The following is a 12,705-nucleotide window of genomic DNA, read 5'->3' on the forward strand; positions in this document are numbered from 1 at the left end:
TTAGGTGTGAAATATCAGGTAACTTTGGCAGGAAGAATGCATCCTGATTCAGAAAGCTTTGATGTCAAAAGTGTGAGAAAAACATATTAGAGATGGATGAGGTTTTTGCTCTAGGTTTCAGAGTCTTTGGCTTGGCCCTTCAGCAGTATTAGGTGTATTTCACTGGGGAAGAGCACATAAGGGAGCAGGGAGCAGATGGTTGTGCAGCTGCTTAGCCCTCACCTGTGTGTGTCCAGCAGGCAGTACTGGTATGAATGAGACCTTTTTTTTTCTTTTAAATTACTTACCCTGATAGTATCAAGTTAATTGAATTTGTTTTATATGGAGGCTTGTAAATTTCAGAATGATCCCTATAACACATTTTTCTTAAAACTGTATTTCCCTGCTGTTTGAAGTGCATAGCTCTAGGAATTTTGTTCCTGTGTCAGTACTGCACGCGGTGGTTCACGCTCCTAGGAGGACTTTGTACTACAGATCAGGAGGATGGCACCGGGAGTGGGTGGGTGTGGGTGGGGCAGGGGGTGTTCCCTCCTGCCCCCGGATACTCTGCATTTGTTTTAGGCTGCAGAGAGTACTTTGCCCTTGTTTGACCCACGACTTTCTTTTTTTTCCCCTAAATTAATAAATAGGAAACAGTATTAAATTCCGAAAGAAAACGGAGAGTAATCCCAAACCTGCTGAATGGCTTTAAAAAGCTGACTGATGACTTAATACCCATTTTTATCCTTTTTCATTGCAAACAGAAAAGATAATAGATAATTGAATGCAGATTAAACAACCTTTGTGAAGGCTAGAGTTCATAAGAGAGATAAAAAATGTTTGTGCTGTTTCTTTGTCCCGAGTTGAAACTCTAAGTGGTTGCTTAGTGTGAAATACGTAGTACACCCTAGCTTACAATCTAACCAGTTGAAGTTGTGCATGCAATTCAGGTCCCCAGGTATCCATATTGTCCTTCTGCCCTGCAGATTCTCTAGTTTGGATTACCCAGGAGCAACAACTGCTCTGCAAGAAGCAGCTCTCCACAGTGTAAGTGAATTGCTTATCTAAAGGTATGGCTACATGGGTAAACTCTTGCAAAGCTAAGCTCCAAATTTGCATCATCAGCAGCTTCCTCCTGATCTAACTCCAGTTAATATGAAAGCTTACCCATCTCCCACTGAAGGGTAAATTGCTGGCTTGTGCTCACTGAAGGGTAAAAGTGAACACAATTGTACAGCAGAGCAGCTAACAAGACATGAAAATTAACATGCTGGTTTATCTTGCAGTAATTTGTTCTGCAGCCATACCCTGATGATGCACAAGGCAGCGAAGCTGAGTGCTTCAACATGCACTTTTATCCATGACAGTGTTGTTTCTGTCTCTGTTGTTTCTGACAACTCTACCCCAAGTTGTCAATGGACTGATAGAGGTGTAAATGGTAGTTTTTCTGTTGGTCAGAAGAATAATGATGCTCCAGCTCTTCTTAAATTGCCTTTGGAGCTCTGTTTCCAAAATACATTTACCTAAAAATAAATGGTAACATAAATTTTAAAACTCATTTGTCTTTTTGATACCTTTTGTAGGTGGGTGATTTGAGAAATGGTCTAATGTCTAGCCTCATGTTGAAATCTCTTGAATTACAAAAGTGGTAGAGGTATAAATGTTGTGTAGGTGGGTTTTTTTTGCTTTGTTGGGGTTTCTTTTGCCTTTTTTTTATCTCCAGTGGGAATGACCATTTAGATACTCATCTGTCTGCAGTAAGACAACCTTGAAATCTACCAGGACCCAATGTGGCTGTTTCCTTATTTCTCCATAAGGCTCAGGACTTTGAGCGTTTGTTTACAGTTTGTCTCCGATGCAATGTTATGTTTTGTGATTTAATTAGATTTTGAGTTCCCTCTCTTGACTTTTCACTAGGTTTTCTGAGTTCCAGACAAAATTAGTAAAAATTTCAGCACTTAATTGGAGCGATTCACTGTGCTTCTCTTCTGAATCCTCAAATATGCAGCCTGTGTGAATTGTTCTATTTAACACTTTCCCATAGGGTGACAACTCTAGTTATGTTGTCCTGACATCCATGTTACCAGCAAATTAGGTATTTATAGGACATACTGTTTTGCAGACTACTTGTAAGTCTGATATTTCAGAAAATGAAAGTGTGGCCATTGGAGAGAGCTTGCTCGTTGCCTGACAAGAAATTAATTTTGCTGTTTGTCAGCATTTGTATCAGATAGAATAAGCTATTTTTAAACTGTTTGTTGCCAACATGACCTCAAAATCAGAACATGTAGGAAAATGGGTTTGGTTTTTGGTGAAAAGGAAGTACTTTGGGCAAAGTGCCACTTCAGTTTCTCATACAAAATGTAGTTGAGGAGCTCTTATTCTTATCCTCCCCTGGGGATTGAGATTCCTGGTCAGAATAAATGTCAGATAAGGCGCCAGTCTCTTGGGCACCAGTAATGCCCGGGAGGGAGAAGTCCAACAGAATGCTCGCATAAGCAAATGTTATGATAAGGCAATTAGACTGCGATTTTTCACAAGTGGCACAGTGCTTGTGTGCTGTCCTCATTCTTGCTCTGCTATTCGCTTGAGTTTTTGAGATCCAGAGTTACCTTGAGATCTTCAAAGCTGACACGAACCTTACGGCATCCAATTGTATTTCCTTAAAAGTCTGTTGCCCCTTTTGGCAGAGTAGAGTATCTATGTCCATTTGTCCCTCGCTGGAGTGCAAGGTCTGGCAGCTGGGCTGTAAGCCATGTGCTGACCAGATTTCTGCACTTTACACTGAAGCAGCTGGAGCAGTGGTTTTGCTCTGGCACTGCCAGTCTGCAGCAGGGACAAGAGTGGGTGTCTGTCCTTATGAGCTGAGATGCCATGCAGAGAATTGCTGCATTATGTTTCACCTGCCCAAGGTGATTGAATGGCATCCCTTGAAATTCTGATTCCTTCAGACAGATGCACAGAGTCCTCCATCTGCACTTTGTAAGACAAAATACATAATTAATATTGCTGTGATGCCTCTCTAAGCCTTGATGGAGAGTAGAAGCTTTGCAGCTCCTCTTAAAACTTTGAGAATTGCCTTTGCACATTCAGAGATTTTGAAATGGCTTATAGCTTGTAAAATACACAATGTTTATAGAAGAGTGTTATGATTTAGCCCGAGATGGCAACTAAGCCCCCCTCAGCTGCTTGCTCACTCTTCCTGGTGGGATGGGCAAGGGAATCAGAAGAGCAAAAGTGAAAACTTCATGGGTTGAGATAAAGATAGATAAATGCCACACAGGCAAGCAAAGCAAGAAATTAATTTAATGCTTCCCATGGGCAGGCAGGTGTTTGGCCATTGCCAGGAGAGCAGGGCTCTATCACTCACAGCAGTTACTTGGGAGGACACTGTCACTCTGAATGTTACCCTTTTGTCCTTCCTTCCGTCTTTCCTTCCCTCCCCCGGTTTTACGTGCTGAGTGTGATGCCATATGCTGTGGGACATGCCTGTGGTCAGCTGGGATCATTCTCTCAGCTGTGTCCCCCTCACAACTGTTTGTGCCCTGGAGCCAGCTCAGTGGTAGGGTGGGGTGAGAAGCAGAAAAGACCTTGATTTAGTGTAAACACTCCTTAGCAACAACTAAACCGATGTGTTATCAACATTTTTCTCAGCCTAAATCCAAAACACAGCACTGTATCAGCTACTGGGAAGAAAATTAACTCTGTCCCAGCTGAAAGCAGAACAGAGCTGCTTCAACTTAGTGAGTGATATGAAATGCTCATGGTTTTTATTTTGCACATAGGTTCTAATCTCTGAATCCACTCAAGTATTTTATCTTCCTAGATATGACAAGCATTTTGTAGCTATGAAGGAATGAAGTTAACACCTCTTAATAAACAGATAATTGTGATTGAGAATCCTTCAGCAATTTCCCATCCCTGCACTTATACTGCTTGTTAGACCTCCTGGCTGTTCTAGGTACCTACTAGGAACAGTTGCCTATAGCCTTCAGCAGACATCCCAACCCTTCACTTAATTTGCATTTGGATTTGGGCTGCTTGGAGTGTCCCACCTTGTTGCTTTCAAATGCTCATCAAGTAACTTTGAGCTCAGTGTTTGCTGTAAAAGTGGTCTTTGGTGTGGCTGTTTTCTAGTGTAGAAATACTGCAGGAATTATCCCGTATGCTGAAAGGACCCAGAATACTGCAAGACCCAGGAGTGTTGGAATTCAGGTGCCACTGAACTTGTGCATGTGACTGTTATGCTTATTTGCACTTAAACAATTAACATCACCACACTTAAATCACCCAGTCCTAGTGATACAGTGGTGTTTTCTTTATCCATGGGTATATCTTTGAATTATTACTTATCTTACAATAGTTCTTTTAATAGATGATGGAAAGATGTAAGATTCTAGAGAAATCAGCCAGTATCATGCCATGAAGATACAGTGGGAACTGACTTCTTTCATTATCTGCTGCTTGAGGAAGAAAGTAACAGTTGCTGAAGGAAGTTTTAGGGAGTCACTAAGAAAACACGCAGCTTTTTGTTATTTAGCATGGCTAAAGTGTGCCATGTTTTGTGAGATACAAAACAATTTAGTATGTGTAGTTAGTGATGGGCAGTGATTTTCTATAGTGCTTTTAATTTCTGACTTTTGTTCAGCTTTGAAATTGTTGCATTTTGACTTTAAACTTCTTAAATGTCAGATACCACAAACAGGAATGTGTTGATTTTTCTCACCTATATAATACAGTTTTCAGTGGAAGATACTAGTTCTTTTCAAGGTTTAAAGTGGTGTTCCAACTGCTTTTAAAGCAGCTTTTGTTCAAAGGCCAGCCATTGACACCTGTAAATATCTATATTCTGTAGTTTATTCAGTCTAATGGGAAGTAAGTGTATGTAATCCAATTAGATTTTGCTGCCTTGCATTCTGCAGCATCTTTTTTTTTCAGTCAAAATGAGATGTCATGGTTGTGAGAAGGCTTCTTTTTCAGGAATGATGACCAAGTCTCAAGAAGCCTTTCAGTATGTCTTCCAAGTATTCCCCACTTTGTATCCCATATGATTTTACTTCTTTAGGTGAATATTGAGTCTTTTTATTAGTAGTAATTTTGCTGGTAGCTTCTTGGCTAACTGTAGTTTGAATCTAGTAAAGGTGAGCAAGTCTAAAGCATAGATTGGATTGTATATAGAAATTGATACACGAAGGCACAGTGTATACGTTTTGAATTCTAGGCTTCAGAAGTATATTTGCAGCACTGTCTTCCCCTTTTGAAGAAGGGCATTTCTCATTTAACCACAAGAATTCTACCAGACTAAGCAAGGGCTGGACTGTTCCCCGCAGTAAAAGGCATGAACCTATCTCTCGTACTTAATGAACACTGCAAGCACCTTATTTTAGGATCAGTTTTCGAGCTATGAATCCTTGCCTTGCATTAGTGCCTTGGAAGCATTTGCTGTTGGTGTTCTGCTTGGTTGCTTTAGGTAGGTGTTTAAATTTGGGGAGTCAGGATTTCATGTGCATCACTCTTCAGAGCTTCTCTGTCAGCTATTTTATGTAACTGTATGCTCCCACTAATACTTATTCCTGGGTGTAATGCTTCAGTTGCTGTGGAAAGATGTTAAACAAGTAATGTGGATTTGTGTTTTCCATTTTGAAGTGAATTCCCATCTTTCTCTGAATCTTTGTCCAAAATATTTTCCTCTCACAAGCCCTTCCATTCATCTTTGCAAAAGCTCAGGTTTTCCACAGTGTCATTTGTCATGATAGTGGTTGACCCAAAGTGGCTAAATGTGTGTTTGGTGCCTATTGGCAGTATTCTTTATTTCTTCTTCTAGGACGTGAAAATCTGAGAGATGAACAAACTACGGCAAAGCTTTAGGAGAAAGAAAGATGTCTATGTCCCAGAGGCCAGCAGGCCCCATCAGTGGCAGACTGACGAAGAAGGCGTTCGTACTGGCAAGTGTAGCTTTCCTGTTAAGGTAAGAGTTACTGCCCTTCTTTTGGATATCCATGAGGTGCTCTTGCCATGAATTGTTTTTTCGGTTTCTTTTGGCAAGCATAAACCAGAGACATGCTTCATTACACACTGACCTATTTTACAGTTGGCTCTCATTGCAAAGGATGTGGCTTTTTTCTTAAAACCAGATGGCTCATGTAACAAATGCCTTGGAAAACCAGTCCGAGATATCCTACATTCTTATCTAGTTGAAATAAGTCATGTAGCTTGGTAGAGGAGTAATACAATATTTGTCTTCATTTTTCTGGAAGATCAGAAATGATAGACCTCTTGGATTGCATGAAAAGGTACTCAGTTCTCTCTGTTAAAAGTGTAGTTGTGGTTACAGTTTGACTTGTAAGGTAAGTGGTGAGCTGTGCTTGAAAGCAATCCTTCCTCCCTCTCAATAATTGAAAATATTTTCAAGTAACACCTGGGATTTCAACCAGTGCATGAGGTTAGAAGCACCTGCTAACTTCTGAGAATACCTCTGTGCTACGATCTTATGTGTGTATATTATTGACTATTAATGCATATGAAACTGAAATTACCTTTTAAAATTCTGGTAACTCATTCCAGATTATCAGAGTATTATAAATAGATATTTTCTTTTTTGTGTCCAATTCTCCTTCCTCTTTATTTAAGAAACAATAATTTAATACTTCAGAATACTATTTACTATTAATAAATACCAGAATAAAAATAAATACAAAATTTAGGGTGGCTTCTTGCATATGCTCCCCTTTCTTCCTCAAGGTACACTAATAGTAAATCTAAAATAGGTTGGAAGCAGATGATGTTTGAGGAAAGCTAATGGGTTAAATATCAATGTACAAGGAACACAGTCTATGGTTCTGACACCTATGGGCGGGCCTTCCATTAGGTATTTCTCTGTATTATGCTTAAAGTAATTCTGTCTGATAGTCAAACATGTGATGTTGCTAGGTGGAATTCTTTAAACTGACTTGCATGTTTTTGTGAAGTTGTGGATTGGTAAGTATGAGGTAACTTTCACACGAGGTTAATGCCCTGCTTTACCCTACTAGAGTTGCTTTTGTCCTTTTACATATACTCAAGTGTATACAACATTTCTAGTTCATGGCTGCTGGCATATTTTTGTCTTGAGTTATTTTTCTGCTAAGAGGAAGGAACTGTAATTCAGTCCTGAACAGAGATGGTGTTTTGCCAAAGCTTTGAAAGCAATTGCTCTGGGAAAGCTCAAACTAAGATTAAGGTTTAACACTGTCTAGGAGAGAACAGAGCTGTAAGTTTGAGGATGGTGATTTTTTCATAACTTAGGCATTACACAGGTTGAAAAGCAGAGTGCTCAATTTATAGGCATTTAGTTTTATTCAGACTTTTCAATCCTTTACTGAACACAAAGGGTGTGAACCACTCCACACTGTTAAAAGACTGACTTTTTTTAAACTCTCAGTCAGGACTTGCACTTCTAATGACAAGTGCTTCCTGTATTTAAATGAACCATTCATCTATTCTGGGCACATGTACCCAAAGTCAAAAAAGGTTTTGGCCTATTCTGTGCTGAAACGGCATAGAAATGGATGAATCTTTGCATCCTTGTCATCAAAGTGGGACCTAGGTGCACTCCTTAGTCTGCTTTTGATTGGAAATCACAGAATTAATTTAATTTGTTCTTTGGGAAAAAATGCTTTTAAGGTAAATGTAAGGGACATTCCTTGATTTGGTCAGAATGGTAGAGTATTAATATCTAAAGAACTTGCAATTAGGTGAAAACTTAAATTCAGAACAATTTAATATTATGAGGTGTTTTATCTTACTTGATTAGAATTTATTTTCCAATGTAGTGTGCCTTGAAATGGACAAAGTGGAATTTTTTTTAAGGCTTGAGATGCAGAGTGGGTGTTAACTGGTGTTGAATAGATAGAGACAGGAAGTATGCCATTGTGAGGGAACAAGATAAACCAGATGCAGAGTCATCGCTCTAGTGGGTGGTACTGTATTTTGCTCACAGAAAGAATAGAACTTTGTGCTATTGAAGGAGAGTATCCTGTTACGCCTGTCTTGGGTATTTTTTGGGAATTCATACATTCCAGGAAAAAGTATGCAGTCTCCTATGTGCTTAAATATCTGATGGGGTGACTTTTCTTCCTGATACTCCTCAGTGGAGCAGGACAAAGCGAGATATTTTGGGAAGAATGGTTAATGAATAGGAATGCATTCAAATAGGAAAGATGATGAATATACCTGAGTTTTCTTTAAGTTTTGCAGTGGGAATTCCAAATTGGTCTGTTGTCTGTAGTGTAACTGCTCAACCACACCTGAATATGTTGGGGGAGCTGGGGAGGGGGTGCACAGGATTAGCCTGTTCTTATGATCTGCTTTGCCTGCTCTCTAAAAGTCGCCTGAAATTCTTTGGAGTTCAAAGCATAACTGAGTAGCAAGACCAGAATCTGGTCTTGCTTTCAGGGTGATGAAGACTTCATCTGTACTTAGTGAAGACATGAGAATTCTTAATAAATGTTGCTGCAGCTGTCTGTAGGATTTTCTGTTTGAAAGTAAAATATATGAGACTAGTGTGGTAGCAGTCAAGCTGTGGGTTTTGTTACCTCTAATGCTTGCTATTTGATATAGGTAAAATGCTAATATACTTTTTTTTTTTTGAGATAGAGACAGGAGACTAGTGCAAACACGTAAGGGAACACTTGTTCTTGGTTTCCCTTGTAAAAAAAAAAAAGATCTCTTAAATTGGTTTGGTTTTTAACTTCTTGCCTTTGGGCATTTATATTTTGCCCAGAGCTTGGGTCTTTGTAGAGTGCTACCACAGATTTATCCTTTTTTAGACATTACAGAGCATGTGGAAGCACTTTGAAAGTCATGTTGCAAATAGGATTTCATCCTGCCTTCAGGCTTCACTCTGTTAGTGTTGGACAGGGACTCCAGTAGCTGCTTATTCATTGTGCTTGGAGGATGCTGTACTGCAAACGGATTTAATGTTAATGAAAGGTTTTCTATGTTGGCATGTTTCTTGAAGCTCTTCCTGTGCTATGTCCACAGATGATCCTTATTGTTAAAGTCATTAAGTGTTCTGTTGGATTTTGAGCAAATCTGATAGATCTATGGATCATCTTCCCTTTGAGAGAGAAGATGCTCTGTGGAAAGTACAGGCAAAATCCCTTTTACGTTCCTTTATGTTGCTTTAAAATTCAGGGGAGTAGATTTGATCCACAATTGGTTCTCCCCAGTGCTGTGCTCATAAATTTGGAGGTGGTGATAATCATGAATAAATACTGTTCCTTCTAGTAAGTAGCATTCCTTTTTGTTAATAGTCTGTGTTTTTCTGCTAGTTGGTGGGGCTGTGTTACAGGTAGCCAGGTATTGCTCATATTTTCTCTGTGTTGGAAATCTAACCACACCTGAGGTGGTAACCTGACACTCAAAGATAGGGCTGTGCAATGGCTGCTGGCTTTCCTGTAGTGCTCTTCTGTGTAAACTGCTTTGAATCTGCTAAAGTTAGATTGAAAGAAGGGCCAAGGAGAGACAGGTCCTGTCTGTCTGCAGAGGTATGGAAAGGATGTTAAACTTGTGTTTAGAAAAGTGACTTGCAGACTTTTGATATTCCATTGGGAACTTGAATGGTGTTGCTCTCCTAACTTTGGTGTTGTGGAGGCATAATACCTTGCAGCTTTTATAGGTGTTCAACAAGAGTTGCCCCATTATAAAACGTGGCACTGGTACATCTGTTGCAGTCTGTGCATAAGTCTGTTTTCAGGGACAAATTCTTTTCCACTGTCCTAACAAACTGAAAGGTAAATACTGTGTTTCAATGGTGAATCCTTCCTCTGAGAGAAAAACAGTACCAGATACATTCAGTACATAGGGGTGTTAGATGAAGAGACTGTATTTAAAAGTATTTAGAAGTTGAATGTTCTAACAGACATTATAGCTGTGCTTATCAGCACTATAATTTATTTATACACAATTTTATACATTAGAATTGTAACAAATGAATTTCATTGACATACACCTTTTCAAACTTGCTTTCTTGCTCCAGACACTACCTCACTGAAAACATGCAGCTGTTCTGTGGTATAATGACTAAAGTATTTGACGCTAGGGCTTCTTTTGTGTGAAAAGCCTTTTCCAGTGTCCCTCTGGGTAAGTGGTTTTCATTCATACAAATGCTCTTTGGAGTAACTGGTCTGTGAAATTTATATCAGAAAAATTAGGTCATTTCCTTTTACCTAAGAGAACTAAACAAATAAAACATTTGCAAATTCTTGGTGGTTCTGAGTAAAAGGATGTGTTAAACAGAATATTAACAGCTGGCTACTACCTGGTGTTCTAGAAGATGCAGCAGTTCTGTGTATCTTGGATTATTTAATTAGTTTAGTTCTGTCACTTCTATGTTCTTGGTGGTCAGTCTCTTTTGACCTTAAGGCATCTAAGGCTGCTGTTGTATATCACCTGCAGGTATACACGTGTTTTTTAATTCAACCTAGAAGGCTAAAGATGTCAATGAAAAAGCTGGTGTGGAAGAGTAACAAACCACATTTCTATCTCTGGCATCCAGGGTTTGCTGCTGAGTACCTGGTATCACTGGAGTTAGCCTTTACACTGAATTTGATTTCTATGTTAGTGTTGACAATAACAATTGTATGGATACAGTTGTACTTTTGTATATAAAAGAATTGATTTTTCAGAACAAGTACTCTTGAACTGTTTCCTGTCTAACCCTTGCTTTTATGGGAGATGTTTGGAAGACACTGCATTGTTTTGTGTTCAAGAAGAGGCAGAAGGAAAGGGAACAGCTGGCACAAGCCCTGTGGAGTATCCTCACTGGGACCTGTTAATGTCAGTTCTCATCCCTGGGGTCCCTGTGTTTAGGTTGTTGGGCCATACATGGCACTGCTGAAACCACCATCAGTAGGAGCTAGGCCATTTCAGTCACTTTGCTTTGTGTTCTCACACCCTTCGTGGCTGCCCAGGTGTCCTGTTTGGTTTTGGAATTTGCATATTGAACTTTATTGCTTCATGTGAAATTTATAAATCTCATATTAAAAATAACTTCTTATATTTAATAAGTTTATAAAGAAAGCTTGCATTCTGTTTCTCCAGGTCAGAAAGATTGGTACCAGCACAGGTGACTGTGGCTTTTGTTTTGTCTTCAATGCACTTCTAGTTTGAAATAATAGCTGTGAAAGAATTTACCAGCGTGATGCTGAAGTGCCTTTAAGTTAAGCATGTGATATTTTTCACTGTGAAAGCCTGAGATACTTGAATAGTCTTTGGAAACTATGTTAAGTATTTTTAAGAAATCAATGTGACAAAGCTGCTGATTTCTGAAATGTTGTGCAGCCTTACACGTTAAACACTAGAAATCTCTACCTCTGAAGGCATGAACTCATGTTAGCAATGAGCAGTAATCATGCCTATTGAATGCTAACCCTCAGCAAGCAATGGTACACTTAAAAAATCCTGCAGCATTTAACATCACAGGAAAAAGGCTGGAAGTCAGCTAATTATAAAAGGTGGCGATTATAATGCAAGGTGTGACGCTTACCTCCAATATATTCCTATGCATTTTTGTCATGGCTAAAAGGAATGTAAGGTGATCCCTAATTTTTAAGCTTTTTACCCTAGTGTCCAACCCTTAGTTTTGTTTGAATGGCCTTGCGAACAAAAAGTTTTAAATGAAGCCTGTTGCTGAGTTTTAAAAAAACTCCTATCTTTGGCAAAGGTGAAATTCTTAAATAGTTTTATAAACTTCAGGTTGTTTTAAAGATGGGACAATTAAAATGGTTTGGATTTCCTTGCAGAAATATTTATTTTAAATGTTATTTAGGTGTTGGAAATCAAAAAGTTCTCATTGGGTTATACTTTTTTATTCTGTTTTTTAAAATTAGGAGATCCCCAGTGTTGTACATGGAAACTGAATTTTTTGCAGGAGTTGAAGAAGAGATACGGTGGACACCTGTGCAGTGTGTGTATAACACTTCATGCTATCAACACTTGATTTTCCTTTATATTTTCCTTTTTTTAAAGAAAGTTTTAAATGGTTGTCTGTTCCTGGAAAAATAGGAATTGCACATCAGAGCACAGAGTTGAAAACCGAAGTCTGACAGTACATATATGAAGCTGTGAGGGATTAGGAGAAATAGTGTGTTTAGCTGCATCAAGCGAAATTTAGGATGTGCATTTGCAATAACAACTCAGCAAAATAATATCCCTTTCTACAGTGAGACATGTAAACTACAGGGTAGAAGGTCCAGCCTTCTGATCTCCAGTTACAGAAATGTCATAATACTTCAAGGCTGACTTCTCTGATGTAGATGTGGAAGTAGATCTTGCCCTGAAGCAAGTGCTGTCCTACATAACCTTCTGAGTTCCCTCTCTGCCTCATTTTAGGGATTTATAAGAAAATGAAGAATATAGCATTTGTATATCCTGTATTGAGCTTCTTTATTGCATCTTCAATATTCCTGACTCAAAATGATTTTTCTGTTGGTAATGATAAAGGTCATGTGGGAACCAGTATGTGAAATGCTCAGTGTGGCTCTTAGGTGGGTGTGATGTAAAAATAGAGAGAACTACTGGTATAGGTACTGCTTTAGATTCTTTTGATCCTCATTAATCAGAGCCATTTAGCAGTCATAGCTTCTACAGTTCCTTGTTTTGAGGAATTTAACAGGTTGGTGAGACATTTTGATTTCTGACGATGTGTGTAGCATCCTAACTAACCTATTGCTTTGACTAAGCAAA

At 38.9% G+C, this 12,705-nt stretch overlaps 1 protein-coding gene across 8 annotated transcripts in view; it reads left to right on the forward strand.

Annotated features, from left to right (window-relative positions):
- Window positions 1-12,705, forward strand: part of NUMB (NUMB endocytic adaptor protein) — a 93,378-nt gene that overhangs the window by 51,871 nt on the left and 28,802 nt on the right. For all 8 annotated transcript variants that reach the window (XM_066552809.1, XM_066552814.1, XM_066552815.1 and 5 more), the window contains one exon: window positions 5,804-5,947. In XM_066552809.1, the coding sequence (XP_066408906.1) occupies window positions 5,822-5,947 (126 nt within the window). In that variant the 5' untranslated portion in view covers window positions 5,804-5,821. The remainder of the gene's footprint in view (window positions 1-5,803; window positions 5,948-12,705) is intronic.

Source organism: Molothrus aeneus, chromosome 6 (genome assembly GCF_037042795.1).
Source record: "Molothrus aeneus isolate 106 chromosome 6, BPBGC_Maene_1.0, whole genome shotgun sequence".
Classification (NCBI taxonomy): domain Eukaryota; kingdom Metazoa; phylum Chordata; class Aves; order Passeriformes; family Icteridae; genus Molothrus; species Molothrus aeneus.